This window comes from Catharus ustulatus, chromosome 16 (genome assembly GCF_009819885.2).
Source record: "Catharus ustulatus isolate bCatUst1 chromosome 16, bCatUst1.pri.v2, whole genome shotgun sequence".
Classification (NCBI taxonomy): domain Eukaryota; kingdom Metazoa; phylum Chordata; class Aves; order Passeriformes; family Turdidae; genus Catharus; species Catharus ustulatus.
The window spans coordinates 5,978,359-6,003,608 of record NC_046236.1 but is presented as its reverse complement, the minus strand read 5'-3'; the positions used below and the strand labels follow the sequence as shown (position 1 = coordinate 6,003,608).

Here is a 25,250-nt window from a genome sequence, read left to right as displayed (position 1 = left end):
CTAACCTGAAGAAAGGATCTTGGAGCATGTTCCCATTGGAAAGGGCTAAAGAAACTGTAAATAGCTCATGGACCTGGGATCTGCTGTGCTCTGCCCCATGTCCATCTGGGAATCAGTGCTGGAGAAGTAGGGTTGAACAAGAGGATTCTGCTGCAAGCTCAGAAGCAGAGAACTCCGTGGAATCAGGGAAGAGGCTGTGTAAGGGGATGCCTGAGCAAAACAAAGCTCAAAATAGAGAAAAACCCAGGACTTTTAGGCTCCATCTATTGTAATGACAGCCAAATTCAGCTTTAAACCCAGTATAGTATTCTGAGGCTATGCTATAATAGTTAATTTGCTTGTAAATGGAAGTTAATAATGCTTTATGTGTGACTTCCTACATCTAAATAGCAGTTTTATCTGTTTGTGAAGAAATTCTTTGTAAAGAGAGCCATGCAGTAAAAGCTCCTCCTACCTCTTTCTCAAATCCTTTGAGTATTAAATTGGTTTGAAAATATATTTGTTTTGAAGCACACAATTTATCTTTCCCCCATCACTGCAATTCTAAGATGCTTTTATTGGCTTCCTAGACCCAGAAGAAAATCAGATTTGCTTTAGTTTTTGGAATGATCTGATCAATATTCATTTCTGGTACACATGGGAAAGCCAATTTTTCCCTATGAATAAAGGATTTATAATAAAATATGTGGCTCATTTTCAATGCATTAAAACCACAGATACATATGTATATTTGTATCTGTATTGATTCAGATCATCTTTTTCTATCTGTGTAAGACCCAGACCTCCCAAGGCAGAAAACCACTATTGTGTGAAATACTAGCAGAGCAGGATAAATAGAATTAGAACCTCATTAATGCCAAGTCAGTTGCAGAAACTCTTGTTCTTTCTGAAAAAAGGAAAACACAGAAGCAAACAAACAGCAAAACACAATAACCCTGCCACTCATGGAAAATGATGCTGCTTTGTTTACAAGAGTACTCTTGGTGTGTATGGAAGTTGTGACACTGGGAAATACATTTCACTGCAAAATTTCTGACCATGCTGATCCTTACAGAGATGGGTGGGGATGGCAAAGCTGTTGCCATTATCCTGAAAAGCAAAAAGATGTGTCTGTCCATAGGTAGTCAGGTGTTTGCCATGTGGTGCTGACATTTAGTGAGATTGTGTTCTGAAATACAGACAACCTCTAGGCAGGATTTAGAGACCCATCCTTCAGCAGTGAAGGTGTAGGTCCAGAAAGTCTCCTACCCTTCCCAAGCACAGTTTCCTTTATTTGTCATCAGTGAACCAGGAGCAGAATCCAGGCACACAGCCATAGGGCCAGACACACAGCAATAGGGTCAGGGACACAGCCATAGGGCCAGGGACACAGCAATAGGGTCAGGGACACAGCCATAGGGCCAGGGACACAGCTATAGGGCAAGGGACACAGCAATAGGGTCAGGGACACAGCCATAGGGCCAGGGACACAGCCATAGGGCCAGGACATAACCATAAGGCCAGGGACTCAGCCATAGGGCCAGGGACACAGCCATAGGGTCAGGACACAGCAGTAGGGCCAGGGACATAGCCATAGGGCCAGGAACATAGCCATAAGGACAGGGACACAGCCATAGGGCCAGGGACAAAAGCTCAGCTGTCCTTGCTGTAGTGCTATCCTTCAGCACAGCACATTCTTCAGTGGGACAGGGTTTGCTGTCCCCCTTGTCCTGATAGTCATTCACCAAGTTCAATATTTTGATTCTAGCTTTTAGCATGACAGATAAATTTGCCTCCTTTGAGTGAAATCTGGGATTAAAGGGACGCAGTGGTGTGATGAATAATCCAGCAAATCTGTCTAATCTTTTCCTGCATACAGATCAACAGCCAGTTTTTAGAGGATTTGTTCATTTAAGTCAGAATACTTGGGAACAATAGGTATCATCTTCTTTATTGTATGATTGAAGGTGTATAGATATTTAATTAATTAAATATGAGTCCAAAGTAAAGCTAAACTTTACAGACAACAAAGGAGGGGTGTAAGGGATCAGTCTGCCCCAGAGACCCCAACATGGTGCTGGTTTGCTGACAAAGTGATTCAAGAAATTATTGAAGACCAATATTAGAATTTTCTCCCAGGGTAGGTCAGTTTAGGAAGCAGAAAGTACCAACCAGTGACTGGATTAGAACATTACCCTGTTATGGTGATAGTTAAAATAATTTAAAACAAGAGAAGAAGCATGACCTGAGTGGAGCCTGCCTTAGGGGCTGAAAGCAGGGCTCAACAATCAACATATCAGTGAATGTTCTTGGAGATGGAGCTGCTGCAGGCACCATCCCCCTTGCAGAAAGCCTGGCAGATATCATGGGGAAGACTTTGGGATGCTTCTGAGGTGGTGCAGCAATATGTGATCACATTAGGGCTTTTTCTGAAATATTGATGCTAATAATAGCACTAACATGCTAAACATTCTGGTGTTGAGTTACACTCATCTGTGGTTGAGCCCTTTCTAACTTTGCTCCCTCCCTTTGCCCCTTTCAGAAGGGTTCCCCAAGAGTTTTGTTGTCTGCAGAACGGGGGCAAGATGACTTTTCCAGAGCCTGTGGCAGTGAATGCTTTAAGGAGCAGCTGGCAGGAGGTCCCAGAAGCTGGCTTGCCATTCCTTTCTCACAGTCACTGAGCAGATCCCTCCCTAAGTTTTACTCATCCAGGCTGGCTCCAGGCCTAGGGAGACACAGCTCCAAAGCAAGGAACCCTTGTGGGGGAGGGAGGGCTGGGAGGGGGAGGAGGAGGATGCACAAAGAGGAAGAAGTGACTCTGCATCACTGCCAAGGATTTGCATTTAGAAAAAAAAAGTCCTACATAGCCCAAAGATATAGAATTGATTTAAAAATAATGCATCAGTAGCTTGTTTATTAGTGTTCTATTGCAGACCTATTTCTATATGTGCTTCAGAGCACACGTTATATACTTTAAGCATTTAAAAATTTGATGTTACAGAAGAAATCTGTTACTTAATGATAAATAATGTGTCTTTTTTAAAGTATCATGCTTTTTAAGTATCATTTAAATGTCATGGTTGAATCATAGTGAGGAAGTTCAGCAGTTCAGAGCCTCAACAAGATAGAGAAGACAAAATTTGGATTCACTCCTGCTGTTTTAGGTATGAGGCTGAGTGAATGCCAAGCAGAGACAAGCTGGCTGTCTAGGTTATTCAAATGGTTAGGTTTACACTAGTTGCAGGAAAGAGAAATATGTTGGTTTTGAGGCATTTGATCTGCTTTAAATCTCAGTTTGGAAATTCCTTCTTTGAGAGAGAAGAGGGAGAGTTTCTCTTATGCAACATGTATTACCCCAAGTCTCTGCTGCTTCTCTTCATTGCCTGCCATTGTCAGAGATTTCAAACGCTGCCCCACGGTGAAGAAGACACTAAATAAAAAATGATAGTCCCTGATGATGGCACCTGGGGAGTTTATCGAGTTTGAATATCTCCTCTGAGGGCAGGAAATGCAGATCTGAGCTCCTGGCAGAGAGGACTCCCCTGGTCTTTCTGCTCCCTGCAGCTGTCAGGCCCTGTTTTGTTTTACAGGTCTGGGGACTCAGTTCTCTCCCTAGAAGGTAGCTCAGAAGTGACACATTTTCATTAATGCCTCTGCCTTACCCATTCTATTTTCTTCCCAGCTGCTGGTGTGTTTGGGAGCTGCATTCTAGGTGAATTCCACACTAATTATAACCGAGCCTGTTACTGCAGAGCTGATTGTGCTCCTGAGCCTGCCCAGTCCTGGAGGGTCTTGTGGGGCACAGGTGGGTGGGCAGGAGAGTGTCCATGCTGAGATGAGTTGTTGTGGGGACACTCCTCCCTGGCATCCCAGAAAGGGCACGTGGAGGGTGCTGAGGCTCCACAGGTGGCATCACACCTGCTTCTGTGTCATGGGATTGCTCTGCTGTGCTTCCATTCTGTCCTTGTTGGCTTTCTCACGGCAGCCTGAGTAGTTTTTGAAACCAGGGCTAGGGCTGATCTTTGTTTGGAACCAAATGACCTTAATAATTTGCATAAGGTTACGGTTTTTTCCTTAAAATAATGCCCTATACAGAAGGTTTCTTGGATTTGCCCTCAAATCCTTGGATCAGTTAGGAGAACACTTGTGTATCTTGGATAGACATATATATATGGCAAACCTCAAAAGAAATGCCATAGCCTGGAAACATGTTTGCTTTTTAAACTGTAGAAGTAGAAAACCTCAAAGGTTCTGCTCCAGGATTTCAACTGTTTTCATCCAGTATAGGAAATCCTTAGCAAACACCTCATGGCCAAGGAAGTCCATGTCTCCTGTGAGGAGAAGGGTGCCTCTGTGTCAGCAATATTGTATCCAAGCAAACGGGTTTCTGAAAACTGAGCTCTGATCCCTCTGGCAAAGTCTTCAGCCATTTGTTAATGGAATTAGAGTCAATGAAGTTGTGATGCTCTTGTTTCATGGTAAGAAAACCCAGCTTTTTCAGCATGTTCTGGCTTTCTGGATAAACTTAGAATTTTGACAGGGACAAATACTGCAGTTCTGGCATTAATCTGAAGTTCTGTGTGAACTACTTGATCTTTCTGATTTATAAAAATAAAGTTGGAAACCTTGAGAGAAGTTTGTAACCTGGGTGCTTCAAAGGCTTGCTGTGAATACGACAGCAGAAGTGTTCTGCTGTGATGTTCCAACACTTCTCAGTTTTGTTGGGGATGGTGACAGGCAAAAAAGAATCATGTAAATGTTTAAAAGTGTTTTTAAATGTGTAGTTAAGGTTTGGTTCTTTGCATGGTAAAAAACCTGTTTTGGATTCGATGTGAGACTAGCTTAAGTTCTGTCAGAAAACAGGTACCATTTTGATGTATCACCTGGGGAACCTTACAAATTTCAGTTTGCAAAAGTTAATTAAGATTTCAGTGTCATAATACCATCACAAGGCCTTGTGTCTTTGCAAAGGCTGTGGCATTAATGAGGAATGAAAACAGATTAACTACAAATCCAAGGTGTGTTGCTAATTCAAATAACTAAACACCTCATTTAGTAACAAGCAGGAATTTGCATTTCCAAAGCTACTTCAGAAATATATTTTATCCAGTTCAGAAGGCAAAGACCTCTTGCTCAGAATTAATCTTGGATAAACTTAAAACTCTATGAGAATAACATAATATAAATTCTTCACAGCATTATTCCAAACCAGGAACAGACAAGCACTTGGTTATTTTTTGTAGGACAAGCAGTTTGGGATCATGACCAGTAAAAGCAGGACAGGACTTCTGTCCTTTGCAGAGGAAAAATGACAATTCAAAAGTGAGTGTAGGTTGTAGGCATTGATTTCTGGAGAACATGGGCAGCTGATGAATTTTGTACAGAAGAATGTGCTTGGGGAAACAAGAATCTCTTTGAAGTTCTTTTTTATTGCTGCAGTGTGAGAATCTGGGGTAGCTGAGAGTGCGTCACTCATGGATAACTTTGTATCAGGATCAGAGAATTCAATTTTAAGAGACTTTTCAGATTAAGGATTTTTTATTTTTATTTTTTTTAATACCCTTGCAAAATATGTTTCTTAATGACTGATAAATTCATATGATTTAAAAATATACACCGAGTTCAATTTTTCACTTTAGAGTTGTGGTTCATATTAGTCTTTTTGGAACAGTTGAGCTTCAGCACTTTGTGATGGCCCTTGACTAGATTCCAGGCCAGGACATTTGCAAATTAATCCCAAAATGTCATGGGTAGGGTTTGAAATCGGGGGTGGCGATCCTACTGAATTCCATTAAGGAAGAGTTCCACTCCAGTCCAATCACATTTTCTGTGTGGTTAAAAACACAAGTGAGCACAAAAGCCTGATGGAGTACAGGGTGTGTGTTCGGGTCCAGCCCTTAGGAGGGGACACGATGAAGCTTCTGTGAGATGAGGTGGTTTGTGCCTGGCCTTGTCAGGTGATGTATTAATTTTTGAGGGGTGTTACCTCAAGGGTGTGAATTGGGAGAGGGTGCAGAAGTGCAAGTATTGCCTGTTTTCACAGCACATCCTTGACTTCCTCTTGTGCTCACCTCCGGGCCGTTTCACTCCCTGGGTCTCGGTGGCTTTCAGCACTGAGTGAATGTTATGCTGGTTCCTTCCATGTGTGCACAAGTAAATCCTATTTGGTGGTTTGCTGCCTCTCAAGGTGGCAAAGATGCTTCTTGTTCTCAGCCAAGATCTTTCACTGTTAGATGAAAAATGGAATATATGGGAAATTAGTTCAGCTGAACAGCAAAGTTCTGTCAAGGGGAAGATTTTCACCCTGGAAGTCTGTCATGAAATGTGATTTATTATGATGGGTGAATTTACAAATTGCTGTCAAACTGGTGCTGAATGATGTTAATATGGCTGTTCAGGGAAGTGCACATTTATTTATTAACAGTTAGGATATAATGCCATTATTTCTTCTGGGTCTGTATATGTTTATTTAGTGTGCTTCTGCTGCTGGGACTTTCAGGCAGCTATGTCAATACAAAGCCTTCTCCTTTCAATCTGGAGTTGAGGAATTTTGTCTATGTCACATTCCCCAGGAGATCGTGCTGCTACTGCTAAAAAAGCCAGCCATAACAACCAGCCAACTAACCAAAAAAACCCTCCAAACCCATACAAACATGTAAAATAGTATCAGTTTTTTGTAATGTAGGAAGAATAGCAAATTTCTGCCCTACAGAACACATCTCTCTATGGGATGGACATATGCACTTCTGTCTGCATCAGTCTTGAACTGAATTTCTTCCAATTAAATACACTGAGAATTCAGAGCAATTAAATGTGAATAACTTCAGACCACAGAGTGGGGCTTGTTCCCAAGATTCTGAGTTGCAGCTTTACTTCTTACTGTGGGATAGCCCTGTCAGCTTTACACTAACAGTATGGAGTTAGGATTTTTTCAACAAAATTTAAAATTTTTTCATTCTTTTATATTTTAGTTTTTGTCCCTCTATTTTTTCCCATTTAAAATACTAATTAATTCATATGTCTTTTGAAAACCATTGAAAATTAAGCTAAATACAAAAGAATAAAAACATAAATCCTTTTTCTTTTGAAATTACTGAACTGAATATTTATCAACACCTTCAAAGCTTTCATGTCTGGTTTTGGCATTTGTAAAATTTATCCTTGAGTCACAACAACACTGTATGTAGCAACAGTTTTGGGAAGAGCTGACAGGACTCCTGGAGGTCTGAACAGGGGAAGACAGATTGTTTGCACTTTGCTCTGAGAATTACTCAGTGACACACCAATACAGGGCTACACACAGAGGTGATGTGGGTTTGTTTAAAATGCTCCTGAAAAGCTGGTGAAGTTGTGCAAAGTGCCAGAAAGATTATTCAGGGAGGGCAGAGATTAATCATATATAACGTGGAAACTGTTAAAAGTGATGTCTGCATTATAATTCATGCATCAAGAACATTTTGCTTTGTCTTGAGCTGTGAACTGCCTCGAAATGCCTCAACTCTGAGCTGCAAGCACAGGCTCCCCACAGCACTGGCAGCGCTTGGTGCATGGATTTAATCTGTGGTTCTGGTGACTGCACTTGCTGCTCATTAACTGCTGGACAGCCCATCAATTTTTCAATGAACTTTTCTTCCTTGCCTTGCAGGTTTATGATGAATGTGACGTGGGAAGGCAGAGATTTGTCCTTCACAGCAGATGGTTACCAGGCACACCCCAGGCTGGTGGTGATCGTGCTGAACAACGAGCGGGAGTGGGAAAAGGTGAGCGCTGCAATGATGCCTTGTGTCAGGGCTTCAGCTGTGTCACAGCCCTTCAGAAGAGACAACTTAGCACCATCCTGAGTGATCTGATGAGTTTTAACAGATCAGTGAAGAAAAGCCACACGGATTTCAGATTACTATGAAACGCACCTTGCGTTTCCAGTTAATCTTAAAATTTAGTAAAGGGAAATGGATAACTGAAAAATGTTCAGAATCTTGGTCCTCAGCTACTTGAATTTGGATGGATTTTTATATCTTGACAATTCCAATCCTTTTATTTGCTTGGTTTTGTGTTTTTTGACAGATTTTATAGTAAAAGCACACTTCAAAAAAAAACCACTGTGAAGATCCTGTTGAATTGGAGAATAATTCTGTCAATGTTTACCTAAAAAATTCAGAATCTTGACTAGTCCGGGTAGACAAGTGATCTCCATACACTTCTATAGAGACTAGAAGGAAAAATGCCTCAACTTCAATGTTAATCATATATGCAAGTAATAAATGAAAAAATTTAGCACAAGAATCTTTTCTTTAAAACTCCATTCTCAACCTGTGATTGTTTTGGCTCTGAGCTTTGCAGGCTGTGGCCCTATGTTTTAAAAACTTGTTTTAAGGAACTGTTTTTAATATAAGACTGTAGGAAAACACACATCTATATCCTCCACCAGTTTTATCTTAAATTAATGAAACGTGATTCTGCATTATCCAAACTGCTGCTGAAATTTATGAATTCTTTTTGTTATAGTTTTAAAAACCCATTAAATCAACTTAAAACTCTTCATGATGATGAATAATAATGACAAAATCAGAATTACTGAAGGACATCTCAGTAAATATGCTAGTCATGCAGAAACACAGAGAGTAGTCCTAGATTATGCTGTGTATTTCTTTATGTTCATTTGATGCAAATTTAATTCTCTGGATAAATTTAATCCTCTCCAAATGTGTCAATCTGAATCTTTGGAGGAATCATTTGCTCACTGTTATGAAAATTTCTTACCCTATTTTAAAATTCTTCAACAGTCTGCATATCATATATAATGTTCTGGAAAAAATATTATACTGCTTGGGGAATATTATTAGTATGAGGTGCCAAAGGAAGAAAATGCTCAAAAAGGCAGCCAACAACGCTTATGTTAAAATAATTTCATACATTTTGTACCTTGAAACTTCTCTAAAGAGACCATTCAAAGGACAAGGAGAGATCTGTTTGATGTTTTTGAAAAATGAGCTAACAGCAGCAAAGAAATACAGGATATTGGAACCAACATTATTTCCAAGAAGTAACTCCAACCTGTTTTACCCTTCCAGTGACTCCCCTGTCAGAGAGTGAGGATTTGGGGCAGGTTGTGCTGTGCTGGGCTGTAGGGCAGCACTGGGCTGAGGGCTCCTTGGAGGCTGATCCTTCTTTGTCCCTGCAGTTTTCCAGCTGTAAATCCCTTCCTGCTCATTGTCAGGTTTGAGGGGCTGCTAGGAGGAAGGACAAGGCTGGCTGTGATGGTGTGTGGTGGCCCTGCTGCAGGAGGAAGGACAAGGCTGGCTGTGATGGTGTGTGGTGACCCTGCTGCTCACAGGAAGGACAAGGCTGGCTGTGATGGTGTGTGGTGACCCTGCTGCTCACAGGAAGGACAAGGCTGGCTGTGATGGTGTGTGGCCCTGCTGTAGGAGGAAGGACAAGGCTGGCTGTGATGGTGTGTGGTGGCCCTGCTGCTGGCAGGAAGGACAAGGCTGGCTGTGATGGTGTGTGGTGGCCCTGCTGCTCACAGGAAGGACAAGGCTGGCTGTGATGGTGTGTGGCCCTGCTGCAGGAGGAAGGACAAGGCTGGCTGTGATGCTGTGTGGCCCTGCTGCTGGCAGGAAGGACAAGGCTGGCTGTGATGGTGTGTGGTGGCCCTGCTGCTCACAGGAAGGACAAGGCTGGCTGTGATGGAGTGTGATGGCCCTGCTGCAGGAGGAAGGACAAGGCTGGCTGTGATGGTGTGTGGTGGCCCTGCTGTAGGAGGAAGGACAAGGCTGGCTGTGATGGTGTGTGGTGGCCCTGCTGTAGGAGGAAGGACAAGGCTGGCTGTGATGGTGTGTGGTGGCCCTGCTGCTCACAGGAAGGACAAGGCTGGCTGTGATGGTGTGTGGTGGCCCTGCTGCTGGCAGGAAGGACAAGGCTGGCTGTGATGGTGTGTGGTGGCCCTGCTGCTGGGAGGGAGGACAAGGCTGGCTGTGATGGTGTGTGGTGGCCCTGCTGCAGGAGGAAGGACAAGGCTGGCTGTGATGGTGTGTGGTGGCCCTGCTGCTGGCAGGAAGGACAAGGCTGGCTGTGATGGTGTGTGGCCCTGCTGCTGGCAGGGCAGCTCTGGTGGCTGTGGGAAGGGGGCCAGGGTAAATCATGTCAGAGGGGAGGAGTGAGAGGAGGCCAAGAACGCTCTGTCACCACCAGACTAACTCTCCTGGCCACAGGCTGATCCCTGCCTCTGTGCATGAGGACAAATAAACTGACTGATCAATTATCCTGGCAAGCTGGCCGCAGCTCTGGGCACTCTGGGCACACCCCACGTCTTTCCAGCAGTGTCACCACGAGCTTCAGCTCCATTGACTGAGAGATTGAGAGGGCCCTTTCCTTCCACATGGCTTATTTGAACAGCTCTCCAGTGTTGTCTCCAAGTTGCACGTTTTACCTCATATCTCTTAGGCAATTTCTTTCCTCTTGTTCCTTTCTCCTTGAGCTGTTTTGCTCAATTTCAAAACTGTCAGAGTTACTCATCTGAGATCTAACATTTGTTACTCTGAGTTTCCAGACAGGCACATGCTTCTCCTTTCTCTTACAGTGTAGCAGGGAGTATCATGGAATGGTTTTACTGAAGTTTTATTGAATATCCTCAATCCTATATGGCAAAAATAAAATCTATGTATCTAATTTAATAATTTACTCATGTGAAAAAATGACAGTGCAACAGCCTGTTAATTTTCATAGTGTAACTAATGTATGTACTGCAAGTAGCTACTTTATTATTTATGTAGAAAGAGTAATTGTGGTTTATGTGAAAAATTTTTTACCTGGTATTCTCCTGAAAATTCAGGATTTATTATTAAAACCAATTTTTCTTTGGTTTTAATCTGACTTTATTCAAGTACATTTTTTCCTTAGTTTCAGAATTAAAACTGAAAGCTCGCATTCAACCATAGCTGGAGAGCATATATCTCACCCCTTGGAAAATAAGTTTTTTTTCTTTACAAGTGACTCAGTATTGAAACTTTGAGGTGGTAACTTCACATGTAAATGGGGTTCACTGAGGGGTTTGTCCTGTATCAGATGCTGAAGAAAGTTATTTGGATGATAATCGTTTGAAGACTGTAAGTGACTTTTTGGGCATGTTTCACAGGCATCCAGCAAGATATTTTGACAGATCCTAAAGCAGCTACTCAAACTTCTGACACCAACACTCATATTCTTGCTGCTGATCTTGACAGGCAAAGGGGATGCTGTTCTCAGGCAAGAGATTTTTAAGAAGACAAGCTTAATATGCTTGTTAAAGTGAAACTTGATAAATTTACCAGATCTAACAGTGTTGCCCAAATATCACCAAAGCAGGATGACTGTGCTAGTGCTTAGCAGCCCTCAGAGGTTCAGCAGCCCCAGCAGCTCCCCTGTTCATGTTACCTCAGAGAGGTGGGACCTGCATGTCTCACCTGGCCCATCAACTTCACCGAGCTGCCAGCTTCACTGTCTGCTAGTCTGGCTTTTTTTCTTTTCTTTTTTTTTTTTTTTTTTTTTTTTTAATAACATATTTTTAATATGGAAATAAACCAAATCAATCCAATATTAAAATCATATACTAGAATATGATTAGCAGTGGCAAAAGTAGGCAGTTTATGTAGCAGTGCATATCACATATTTTAAGTGAGGTGGGGAAGACTGTATTTAAAGATGAGTGTGTTCCATATGTAAAGATAAATTCCAGGGTAAAAAAAAAATTTTACTGATGCTCCAGGTAGATACAGATAAAATTATCATGGTGGTTCTTATTCTGGGTGAAAACAACTCTGCAAGAACTATTACTTACATCCAGGTTTATTCTAAAGGGAGCCTGTCATCTTTAACTTTCATCTAATGCAGGATTTAACGCAGAACTTGATTTTTCTCTGATGAAGTAGCATATGCCTGGTTTACAAGCTCTGTGTGGGGTTGTACACATTTGTATCTGAGTAGGAAGGAGTGGGCAGAGGGTGCGTGATTCCTGCCTGGAATAAATGAACCAAGGTCTTCATGGAGAGCTCCATCTGGCTCCCAACGTCCACCATCACACAGCCCAGGACAGACAGCTCCTGAGCCTGACTGGGGAGCTGGCTTCACTGGGCAGGAGCTGAGAAACCCAACGCTCAGGCAGATTTCTGACAGTGCTTTTTGTCAGAGTACTGTGGGGATAAAAAAATCAGTGAGGTGCTCCATGGTAATTTCTTGTGAAATCTCAATTGATTTGAGCAAGAGTCATGACAGCTGAGGGATCCTCGTGTTCCATGATAGACGCTCCCTAACCCTTGTGAGGAGATGCAGACATTTTAGCTAGAACAGATGAAATTGCCTGAGCTAGTCATCTGTTTGCTGGGTATCTTTTGTCAGTAGCTGTGTGATGTAATGTGATATATTCTTTTTGCCCACAGCAGAAGCAGCAGCGTGCTCTTTAACATCTGTTGGGTTGTCATTCCCTGTATTCCATCCTTGTTGTTTTGTGTATTTAGTCTTCCTATAAATATGCCTATCCTGACACTTACAGTCAGCTGAAAATTGCATATTGTTTCTGTATCAGTGAGCTTTTGCCTAGCCTAAAGGCCTTTGCTTTGACCTTTACTCTGCTGAGTTATTTGAATTGCACCAACTATTATGCAGCATTTCTTAAATCATGTATTCCCAAGGAGGATCCCACCTCTTTGCTGCTGTAAAGGAATCATAACTCCCATGGAAAGCAGAGGTGATGTGCTTTGCTCGTTCTTTACACTTGTACATTAGAGAACATGAAGGCTTTCAGGGCAGCTCTCCCTCTCTGAAGGTGAAGGTGTGTCTGTCTGGGCATTCTGGAGAGCTTCACTCTCCAGAGGTCTTCACTGAATGCAGAAATGACAAAGAAATCTTCCCCCACTGGGAAGTGGAGGAAGGAGCTGTCAATGTGTTCAGCTCTCTTCCTTTCTAATGACATAATCAACTCTTAAATGGCTAATGTGGCATGAGTCTGACCTCTGGCACTGCAGTTATCTGGGACGTTGCCCAGAACCAAAACTGTAGCAGCCACTGAGGATTTGGTGAGCACTAATTAATAATTCTGTATTGGAAATGAGGTGCTAGCTTTTCTTTCTCCCCTGTTTGTTTATAACCTCTCTGGGTCCTGTGTTTTCCTTGGAGCCCTGCTGGTCACAGAACTGGTGCCTTCCTGATGGCGTCAGCAGCAGCCACGAGGGAAGAGCAGGGAATTTGCATTCCCCATATGAGATTTTGCAGGAAATTTTGGAAACTTCAAAGCCTTTAAATGCATGTCTTCAAACCATTCAGGACTGTAAAACATTTCTTGTTACAAGGCATGGAACTGCTTGCATCATATTTTGTCATTTAAATTTAGAGTCCTACTGGAAAATATGGACCTTCAGAAACATAAAAGTGACACAAAGGTTTGCAGCAGGTGTACAGCAGATGCTGTGTGTGGAGGAAGGGTTTTGCTCTTGTGCTTTGTTCCGCAGCTGTTATTGCTGATTTGACAAACTCTATTTTATCTTTTTAGTTATTGATTTGAAGCTTGCCATAGTGGCTCTTCCTCCTAAGTGGAAAAGTGTAATGAAAAAAAAGTAGTAAATAGTTTTTCAATAAAGCAAGATGGGCTAGATTTTGTATTTGCTCAGCACTGTTTTCTTAACTGGGACAGCTCAAAAAGTATGTTTTGTAATGTATGTGTGTTAAATGTAAAAGGAGCATCCCTGAAAATCTTTTCTTTTGAAAGGTTTGGCTGGGTAATCCTGGGGGTGCATTTAGTATCCATGTTGTCATGTAACATTTTTTCTTACAAAGGGGTGATGAGTGTGTGCTGTGCACAGTTCCCATCTGCTGGGAGGAGGGTGACAGGACCGAGGAATTTGTTTGTTTTTGGTGAGATATGCTGGTGTGACAGACTCTGTGCCAACACTGGGACACAGGGAAGCTCTGCTCAGGATCTGCCCTTGCTCTTTTTCTCTGGTTCGATGGCCTCTGTGAGGGTGCGTGAGGAGGATTGTGTCAGTCATCCTTACATTGTTTGGAGACTTTAGGGTGCAGCAGGAGGGGGACTCTGAGGTACAGTAATGTGTAACTGTGCAGGTCTCTGTCTGCCTTTGGCTGGCACACAGAAACACACCAAATTCTTCATTATCATTCTCCTTGGCTGCAGTCTTCAAAGATAACGAGGCTTGGGTGAGGTGGTCAAAGCACGTGCCAGAGTCAGATATGGGGTGCTTTAGGCAACAGATGAGATGAGATGAGCACTCTGTGGCTGCTAACTCAGTCTGACTTCAAACAAGCTCTTCCATGCTCTCAGCTATTTCCCCCTTCCCCTCCTGCATCCTGTAGAGATTAAACCTAAGGGAATATTGCAGACTGCATGTGAAGTGGGAGAAAATAGGAAAGAATGTGCAAGTTCAGAAGAAGTACAATGATTATATGAACCATTGCATGTCTTTACTTGAAGATGAGTTTTGCACTTACAATAGTGAACCAACAGTTTGATGCACTGTTGAAACCATATTTTTAATGTAATTTCCATTATATTTGGCTACAAATTTCTATGGTTTGGGACACAATCTGTCCCAAAAATGTTTCTATGCCCTTTTTTCAAGTGAATGCCATATTCTGTATTTCTCTGGGATCAAACCCATATTTATTATCAGTATAACGAGGAATGAAAGAAATTTTTCATAAGTCTGGGTATTTTGTGGCATTTGTATAGCAAATGTATATGCATGCACTTTTTGACAGTTCTGTAATGGAACATGTCTGCATTTTTAGCATGTTACCCTCACCTTGAATTATTTTTTTTTTTTAAATACTTGGTTTCCAAATACATAGTACTGTTTTTATTATCTCAACACAGCAGTTTAAGGTAATAAACAGTTCCCCATATCCAGGTATTTAAATGTGTCTGGTTATATCCTCCTCAGAACAGTAAGATGGAGGTGCTCCCACTGAAGTAGAAAGAATATCAGAAATTATGATAACAGAACATCATCAACTTTGGTGTTGGTCTTCTGTTATTAACACCAAAGCAATTGCTGTGTTCTTGATAGGACCAGGTGACCTCACTGGGGTGGTTCCTGTGGTGCAGATGCTGGAGGTGGCTGGCAGGGGGATGTGCCTGGGGGTCAGGGGTGGCTGGCACAGGGATGTGCTCAGGGTCAGGGGTGGCTGGCACAGGGATGTGCTCAGGGTCAGGGGTGGCTGGCAGAGGGATGTGCTCAGGGTCAGGGGTGGCTGGCAGGGGGATGTGCCTGGGGGTCAGGGGTGGCTGGCACAGGGATGTGCTCAGGGTCAGGGGTGGCTGGCACAGGGATGTGCTCAGGGTCAGGAGTGGCTGGCAGAGGGATGTGCCTGGGGGTCAGGGATGACTGGCAGAGGGATGTGCCTGGGAGTCAGGGGTGGCTGGCAGGGGGATGTGCCTGGGGGTCAGGGACGGCTGGCACAGGGATGTGCCTGGGGGTCAGGGACGGCTGGCAGAGGGATGTGCCTGGGGGTCAGGGGTGGTTGGCACAGGGATGTGCCTGGGGGTCAGGGGTGGCTGGCATAGGGATGTGCCTGGGGGTCAGGATCTGCCTCCTCCCAGCATCCTGCACCAAGTGGTTTGGGAAGGCAGAGCTGCCCCTGCTGCCCTCCTGACCACACAAATGCCATCACATTTCCTTCTTGATGCTTGGCATAGGCAGACAGTGAGGCACATTTTCCACTCCTGAAATCCCTCATATGCCTTGGCACGTTTGCTCTTTGTCTGAGGCCCTGGGCTGACTGGAATCCTCCCCATCCCAGATGGCCACTTCCATGTTGTACTCAGGGCTGTGACGACACCGTGTAAGCTCACGTAAGCCAGCACGCACTGCTGTCACTGCCACTACGCACCACACCTTGACAATTAAACTGCTTTATTTATAGGAGCAATATATTGTTTCCCTGTGGTTAACTAGCTTTTCTCCTAAAGGCTTTTCCCACTGTGTTTTGGTTAAATTTCATACAAGAAATATATGTACACAGTAATCATATATACAATTCCCATTGATTTAAGTGAAAATTCCTACTTCTCTTGGGATATTTTGAACTTCCTAATTTAAGTGGGTAGAGATTTGACATTTCTGCCTCCTACATTAAAGTTCAGTACAACATCTTGACTTATAAATAGGATGGAAAGGAAACTGCAAAGGTCATGTGCTTATAGGCTTCCCTAAACAGGAATGGATAGAAATTGTGTTCTTTGGGAATTTTTGTGATGAACTTTCAAGTTTTTAGAAGACAGAACATAGGTAACAATTAAAAAAAAAATTAAGGACCTGACTCTCTTATTCCACTGTTATTTCCCACCATTTTCCTTGCAAAGAAATATTTTAACAGTCTTATGATTATGTTGTCATTTGTTTAGCTTAAGCAACTCAAGAATTATTAAAATGCATTAGGTTATAAATTATGTGGATTGCTAGCTCATTTATATTATCTGTCATCAGATAAAACATGCAATTAGATTTCTGGATAGAAAGTAGTTAAGCAATCTGAGCAGGAAAACACTAGACTCAAAAAATATTTAAATCATAAACCTCCTTCTGGTGATCTGGAAATTAAAAGAAATGTGGGTTAATTTAGAAGGGATGTTTTATAATAGTAAATAAGCTGGCAATTTTCAAGTGCAGTGGGGTTTGCTTTCTTAAATGCACCCAACAGTTGGCAAGATAAAATAGTTATTTCTAATGAGAACTATTTCTAATGGAAATTCTTACTAAAAATGTGGTTTGGTTGGCTTCAGTGGAAGCCTGGGTAAAGGATTTTACAATGGCTTTTCAATGTGTAAGAACAGAAAAGTCTTCTCTTTGGGAAGATAGAGAAATGACATTATGATATTTTGTTTATGGGTCATGTGTAGGTGTGAATGTGCATTAGGATTTTTGTTTGGGATTTGTGGGGTTTGTAGTTTGGTTGATTTTTTAAAAATAATTTTTTATTCCTTCAAATGGGCCTTGATTACAAATAAAGTATCTTGTTGCTATTCTGGCTGAAATAGAAATGCTGAATGTCAAATTTCAGTGCATGTAACACCAGATGATAGATCATGTTAACTGATGACATCCAGTCTGTATAAAACAGTTACCTGTTAAAATAATGTTACCTTATTTGTCTTTACCATTGTGCATTTTCTCATTTCACACAATTACTAAAAAATATTAATGTAACTTAAACAACAAAACCCCAAACCAACTGTCCTGGCCATGTAATTCCCTGTACCTGTGTTCCAGCCATTTAATATTGGCTCCCCTTTGTCAAAGAGCAGCAAGCAGCTCTCAGCAGCCTGTGGATCTTGGTCTTTCAGGTGGGGAAGTGGGAGAACAACTCCCTGAGCCTGAAGTACTCAGTGTGGCCAAGGTACAGCTCCTTCGCAGACAGCGACCCCGATGACAACCACCTGAGCATTGTCACCTTGGAGGAGGCTCCCTTTGTCATTGTTGAGGATGTGGATCCTCTCATGGAAAGCTGCCAGAAAAACACCGTGCCATGCAGGAAATTTGTCAAACTTAAGTGAGTAAACACACAGCACTCCCTTTTCTTCTCCTCACTGCAAAATACAGTCCTTTATTTTCTCACTAATTATTTCCTTCCTTCCTTCCTTCCTTCCTTCCTTCCTTCCTTCCTTCCTTCCTTCCTTCCTTCCTTCCTTCCTTCCTTCCTTCCTTCCTTCCTTCCTTCCTTCCTTCCTTCCTTCCTTCCTTCCTTCCTTCCTTCCTTCCTTCCTTCCTTCCCTCCTTCCCTCCTTCCCTCCTTCCTTCCTTCCCTCCCCAGATCTTTGCTATTCCTTCAGTATTTTGCTTCCTCTTTCTTTATTTCCTTTCCTTTGCACATCCTCCTTTTCAAAAGTTGAGAGTTCCTGGCTATACACGTGTAAGTCACATTGAGTTATTAACAAGATGGTAAGTTTGTAGTAAACTCAATGTCAATGAGAATCAGCCCTTTTCAGTCACATGGAAGAAGATTGTGCTCCAAAATGGGACTGTTTTAATGAGTCCTCTTTGAATTGTTTCCAGTTATGTGGAGATGAGCTTACTTTCATTAGTCTGTAACAATCTGAAAATGTCTCCTCATGAAAATGTAAGTTTATGCTGAAATTTGGTATAGAATAAACTACTCTAGCATAAAATACCACTGTGACTTACCATCAAGAGAAAAGTCCCCTTCTTTCAGTGCTCCATAACTTTGGAGCAGTCATTAGAAATCAATGCAAGAGTTTTCACTGTACTTTTGTCAGTCGTGTTTCACCTGCTCTATGCCTTGATCTGTGTATTCATGAACTGAATATAACAGGATTTTTACTGAGCAGGTGTGAGGGAATATGATTCATGTTTCTGAAGATTTCCACAAGCTGCTAAAGGGTTGTGCACATGCTTCCTGAACTCCAGAGAATTTATTTTTTTTTAACATAACTGTACTTAGTTAAGTTCTAAACTAGTTTTATTTTGAATTCTTCCAAAGGCTGTAAGATATTGGCTTGCCTTCTGAATATACTTATACTAAAAGATTCTAGAGGTCACAAAATTAACATTTCAGAAAAAAATGATGAAGTAAAACTTGCATCCTTGCATTTAAAGGCAGCCTGAAGTTCACCTTCTCCAAGTGCAGGGAAAGGTGCACTTTGAGAAGATGCATCCCTCTCCAGCATGGTGGACTGCTGTGCCTTTTATAGCTTACATGTTCTTTAATTACTAAATGACATGTAGTCTGATGTCTTGAGAGTAAAAGTAATAAAAATTTAATCTAATCCTAAGAGAGAGATTAGTAGGAGCATGCTGTATGTCTTGATGGAGCAGTGCAGTGCATGAGGCTGGATCCTGGAGTAGAAGAATGTCATGTGAGGTAACGTTATCTCTGTGTCTCTCCAAGCAACTCTGTTAGGATTAACAGGAGCTGCAAACACCATAAAGCTGTAAAAGCATCCTGTGGGTTATTTTTCCCTTGATTCAGAAAAACATGGTCACTTACAAGACTGGCAAAATGTTGTTTCACAGTTTGCTGTATCTTGCTGCTGTGCTGCCTCTGTTTTTCTCAGCAGGAATATTTATGTGTGTCTTCTCTGTTGACAGCAACAAAACTAATGAGGGCACTAACGTAAAGAAGTGCTGCAAAGGATTCTGCATCGATATCTTGAAGAAGTTGTCTAAAACTGTCAAGTTCACATATGACCTGTACTTGGTGACAAATGGCAAGCATGGCAAAAAAGTCAATAACGTGTGGAATGGAATGATTGGTGAAGTAAGTTCTCCTTTGGGTAAGAGTTCCTGAGGAGGAGCTCGTGGTGTCTGGTTGAGCTGCTCTGGAGGAAGGAGGTGTCTGGGCTGACACTGTGCTGTGCTCTCCCTGGATCAGGTGGTGTACCAGCGGGCAGTCATGGCTGTGGGCTCTCTCACCATCAATGAGGAGCGCTCCGAAGTCGTCGACTTCTCGGTGCCGTTCGTGGAGACTGGGATCAGTGTCATGGTGTCCCGGAGCAATGGCACAGTGTCACCATCTGCTTTTCTAGGTATGAGCTCCAACCTCTCCAGATAACCTAACTGCATTTCTGTAGAGTTGGTAGATTTAATAGTGTTAAGATATGTAGTACATTAACACATTTCTGTTAAGTTTTGAATTTGACAATAACAAGTTTGTGCTGTGTTGATGTGCTGATTAACATGATCATTTACACATGGGTACAGTGCTGTTGGTTTTGGATGCTGAAAGTGAAAACCAATGACAGTGATGTCAATATGAAAAAGAATCCCCCTAAAATCTTCAGTTAGGAAAATTGCATCCTCAACCCTGCTTCCTTACAAACTAACTTATGCTTGTTTAGCCCATTGTAATTTGTTTAATATCTTTCCAGAATTCCTGAAATAATTGAAAAACCCATTTTAGAGTTGAAGAGCAACTTCCTTATCTTTAGATATAATTTAAAGCTGCCTCTGGCTTCTGAACACGACACTACTGCACTGGAGAGCTGAGTGTTTTCCTCATTGATGCATCTGAACAGTGGAGATACAGCAAAGAAATGAGAGGCTGGGTAGAGAAGAAGTGGGATGTAAAGAAACAAAGAATCTGGGTTTCTTTTCTTGCATGGTTGTTTTTTCAGTTGTGCATATCTTCCATCTTGCATGTTTCATTATTTCCCTCTCCTCTTTTAGTATTTATAGTATCTTTTAGTGTTTGGCCTGAATTTACCTGAAGCTGAAAAGAGAATGAACATAACAGAATGCTGTTATGTTCTTCACAAAGTATTTGGGCCCATTATTTTTAAAGATAACTAGTACTGGAATAGTGACAATAAGACCATTAAGTGGATAAATTAAAAATCAGTATATTCCAGATATCTTAGGGCACAGTTTAGAATGTTCAAATCCATTGGGTCAGCAGTGAGGCCAGTTCTAAATTGCAAAGTGGAAGTTCTTCACCCCCCTGAAGCAGCTCACAGACATTGAGGAGCAGATTAGTGATGTAGTATCAGATCCAAGCAGGTAAATAACTGAATTTTCTTACACAAGAATCATCATTTCACCACAGAGCTTATTTTTCATATCTGTTCCATAAAAGTACATTACAGAGATGATGCAAGTAAATATGACACAGTGAGGAATCAAATAATTTCCCAAATGCAGTGATACCTAAGAAGATTTTGTTGATGTTTGATATGAATAATTATTAAGACTTTAAAGTGAAATTGCAAGAATTTGTACTTGTAACGAAAATACTCAGAAAGTATCTTTTAATTTCTTTGAGTCACTGAGTTGTAAAGTTCATTTTTTAAATTGCAGTTGCAGCATGTTGAAATGACCATTGGAAATAAAAATTGGGGTGTTTTCTGAAGTGCAAGTGCAGTTGATTTTTTACTTATCTCTTAAAAACCTGTTTAGAGCCACCATCAAAAGAGAAGCTGCTCTTGCATTTTTCACAAGCAACAGAGTTATTACATTTCTAAAATGCATTTAATATTATTGGTTTAGTTGGATGTGTGTATAATTCAAAAGAAACAAAAAATAACCACTTCTCATAAAGCTCTCTAAAATAGCTCTACTTTTGAAGAAATCTGATTTACTGCACCAATAAATCAAGCCTGTGCTCTCAGAAGTGTGCTCTGTTTTTTTCAGGCGTAGATGAAGCTGCCAGTTTGCTGGAATTGACTGTGTATTTTGATGAGGTGTGCGTAGTAGTAAAATGTTTTGCCTTGCAAAATACTATCAGGCAGATAACTGAATTTATTCACAGACTGATTTTGTTTCAATTAAGTGAATGTCTGAGAACAGAGTCAGCTTATGTAAGTCTTTTAAAAGATTTTTAAAAATCTGCCGAATACAATGTTATTTTTAAAGAATAGCACTTGATTAAAGTTGCTGAAATATCTGGGTTTATGAATTGTTTCTGTGAATGTGGACAAGTACAGGATTTTGTGTGACTAACTTTTCCAGTCAGTTGTTGGTCCAGTAGATCTGAGTAACTGATGGACTGTGACAGCCTCTTCCTCGTTATCTGCCACGTTCTGATTCTTCCTTCAAATGAGAATTTTATCCACATTAAGCATTTTCACATTGCACTGGAAATCAAATATACTAGATCTAAAAATACTTTTAAAAATTATTCTGTTGAGTTTTGGTTCAGCTTTATTTACACAACCAAATAAAAATGGAAAACCTTAAATCTCCATTTCTGTATTTTTCAGAGGGAGAGTTCATAGGTGAAGTCAGCTTTCTTTTCTGGAGGCATTGATGGAATAGAAAATCTATGCCCCTCTTTATTTAATGTGTTCCTTAAGGATTGGTTTTGGTGGTGGGAGGTAGGACTCAAAGACATCTTTCTCCTTGCTTGATATTCTCCATTGTCAGTCATTTGAAATATACACAAACAAGTCATATATTAGGTTTTTTTTTCTGTGATATTACAGCTTTCCTGAAAATTTCTTTAAAACCTGCTGCTTGCCTGAGGGAAGTTCCCTTGCTGTCCTTTGAGAATCAAAGCACAGTGCTGAATGTGTAATTGGATCTCTGATATGACAGGAAGATCAACTTTGTTATTCAGTTGATTTTGTACTCGTTCAATCTTACTGCTTGCTATTCCAAATAGCTTTTTGTTTTCCTATTGCTTCTATTAATTCTCCACCTCGTTACCAGACTCCTTAAATTATTAAAGAGAATTCTGCTTAAACTCTTGTTTGCAGCTCACTTTTGTACATTGGCTTGATTTTCCCTTTGCCTTCTTTAGATTTTGAGAAATTGCCATTACTGTTTCTACACTGTTGCTCTTGATAAGGGTTTTATCAACCTTGCTTTCCTCTGTGAGAATGCTGTCAAAATTTTATAGTAGTTCTACATGAATTCCAATTTAATCGGGTTACTAACTGAATTCAGAAAATATTTTATTTAAATGGCATTTTGCTACATAATGTCCGTTCCCTGCCTGCATCTACAAAGATCTTTCTCTGCCTTCTACAAATTCTGTTCTTTTCTTAACTTACCATTCTCTCCCATACAAATAATTATAGTACTTGAAAGAACTTCATACCCGGTCTTAAAAATAAAATAATTAATTGAAAAAATTTTGCCTCTTTGCAAGAGGAAAACATTTTGGTTTAGAATGTCCCTGCTCTGCCTTTTCAGTTACCATCCAGAATCATTGGTGGGGCTATTTATTATTTGATCTTGTCTAGGTTCCACATTTCTGAAGAAGTCATAGCAAAGACAAAAGATCTCATGAGTTTTCTGGTATTACACAAATACATTTCATTCTATTCTGAGTGAATCATCTGAACTTGGGCAAGGCTCAGATTGGGCTGTTGGGTTTAGCACACCTCAGCTCTCAGTCATTGTCCTTTCCTGCAATGAGGGAAGACGTTCCAGTGATTCTAATCTTAAATTCAAGGAATGAAAAAGCTACAAGAGAGGAACTTGGGCTTTCAAAAACAGGCAAAGCATTTGAACACACTTATTTTCTGTAATTTCAAGTGTGTCTTGATTCTGTTCTAATTAGAAATAGTATACTAAGATTGTTTTCTCACACTTCAGAGCACGCTCACACTTGCTTTATTTGCACAAGTTATGATGTAAATTGCCCCAAATAAATTGGCCTGATGAAGAGATATTACCTTGCCATGCTAATCTTTCTTAGACATATCCTTGTACCAAGGCAGCTACCACAGGGACTCCTGAAATGACAGAGAATCTGTGGTTGGGAAAGATGATATTTGATATTGATACCAAGTCCTTTCAAAAATTGGTGCTTAGTCTTGTATTTGAAGCTCCTTTTAGTTTTATGCTCCAACCTACTTCTTTTACTTAATTATGGTTCTTCTGTCTTTCAAACTGACATCCATAAACCCTTTTGATTTCAGTAATTTGCTCCCAGATGAGAATGAGCCATTCAAAAGGATGTGTTTGCAATTGATAAAAACATTTTCATTGTGAGTGGATGAAAGTAAACACAGAGAGAAAAGAATCCCGAAACAACAGTGTTTAGTTTGAATGCAAGTGTTTATCTTTTCTCCTCTAATGTTTTTTGTTGGATAGAAAACAAGAGAGAAGTCTACTTCCCTGAATTACCAAATGTATTAAACATATGCTTGATTGCTTTTGCTTTGCAGAAACACAGTCACAGTGGTTGGACCATTCTGTTGATAAATTTATATAATATAGAGGATGAACAGACACAGCAAGCTGGTTGTGGACTGAATATGCAGCAAGTCAAACCAATTGTGTGCCACTCAGTGTCAAAGAAAAGTGTGCAGCCTTTTGTTTTTAACTGCAACTTACATTTAGGCTTTTGACTTTATGGATTTGGTCTATTTACACTAACAGCAGTTCATTATATATTGCTTAGTTATTTGCTAGAATTTTTGTTGGAAAGAGCTAATGTAGAGGAAGCTGCTGGGCTTGCCTAGGCAAGGACATTAGAATTCTTGTGCTGTGACTGGTGTAATGAACTGTATTTCTGTTTTGCTGCAGAGCCTTTTAGTGCTTCTGTCTGGGTGATGATGTTTGTGATGCTTCTCATCGTGTCTGCCATGGCTGTCTTTATATTTGAGTACTTTAGTCCTGTAGGATACAACAGGAACTTAGCACAAGGGAGAGGTAAGATTTGCATTTTACTCAACTCCATGTCTATAAAAAGCCATTTCCCATCCCTGGCTCTTCATCTTTTCAAGTAAACATAACATAGGAATAAAACAGTGAAATTAGCTATGAAACTGTTTATGTTCTTCATTTAAAGTATGATTTTTTGAAGGTTTATATGCTCATGTTTATAATTCCAATTCAATGGAATAAAGACAGAGAGCAGGGCAAGTTGTATCAGAGTTTTATTCAGTGTTTGGTTAGCACACAGTATCAGTTGTAAAGTGTCAGCTTCAAAAAGCAGTGAAATATGTTCTACTCCTGACTATTACAAATTCATGACCAGTTCAGAGAAAGTTACTTAAACTCCTGTGGTCTGCTGGACAGTTTGAAAAATAGCAGTTATATTGTCCATACTTTTGTAAAAAGTCAGCTGAACTCCTAGCCTTGAAATGAGGCCCCTGGCAGGAGGGCATCGCTCCTTTCTGTGTTGCACAGAAACTTCATTTTCCAAACAGACAAGCTCTGTGTTAACTCTTTCTCAGTGAAAGCTGCACTTTGACTCAAGGGTGAGGATTCCATGTCTCAAGATGTCCTCATCCTCCCATTTCTTAACTGACATTTGAGAGTGCAGCCTTTTTAAAAATTTCTAAATCATTCTTGCCTTGTTTCATAACAAGAGATCTTCCAGCTTGGTGAACACAGTTCTTGGCACTATTAAAAGCAAATGATTTCTTCTAGACAATGGCTGGCTTGTTCCCTGAAAAAGCAGATTATTGTAATGTTCAGATGATGTTATCATTTTAACAAGATGGTAAATGTGTAACCTCTGTCTGAAATAAACACTGTATTAAGAGCGGGGAAATCGCAGGTGAATATAGACACTGGGGATCCAGGGACTTGGCTGTTCTTTTCTGTGCCACCTCATGTGCCTGAATTGATTATTAAGTGTAATTACAGCTACTAAGACATGTTATGGCACTAGACCATCCCAACTTAGACTTGCCACAGATCCAGCTGCCATCAGTTTCAAACATGGAACATTTTTTTTTTTAAATTGCTTATCTTCTCTCATTTCCCTGGGCATTTTTTTTGCAGGATGAAGCTCAGTGGTAATACAATCTCCAGTGGCATAAACAGAACTTTAGATTGCTCCTTGGGTATATGATTTCTTTAACACTGTTGCTCAGA

General features: G+C 40.9%; 1 protein-coding gene across 4 annotated transcripts in view; it reads left to right on the top strand.

The window, feature by feature from the left end:
• GRIN2A (glutamate ionotropic receptor NMDA type subunit 2A) overlaps window positions 1-25,250 on the top strand; it is a 166,000-nt gene that overhangs the window by 95,269 nt on the left and 45,481 nt on the right. For all 4 annotated transcript variants that reach the window (XM_033073784.1, XM_033073783.1, XM_033073781.1 and 1 more), the window contains 5 exons: window positions 7,625-7,739; window positions 17,309-17,514; window positions 19,071-19,239; window positions 19,354-19,507; window positions 23,952-24,077. In XM_033073784.1, the coding sequence (XP_032929675.1) occupies window positions 7,625-7,739; window positions 17,309-17,514; window positions 19,071-19,239; window positions 19,354-19,507; window positions 23,952-24,077 (770 nt within the window). The remainder of the gene's footprint in view (window positions 1-7,624; window positions 7,740-17,308; window positions 17,515-19,070; window positions 19,240-19,353; window positions 19,508-23,951; window positions 24,078-25,250) is intronic.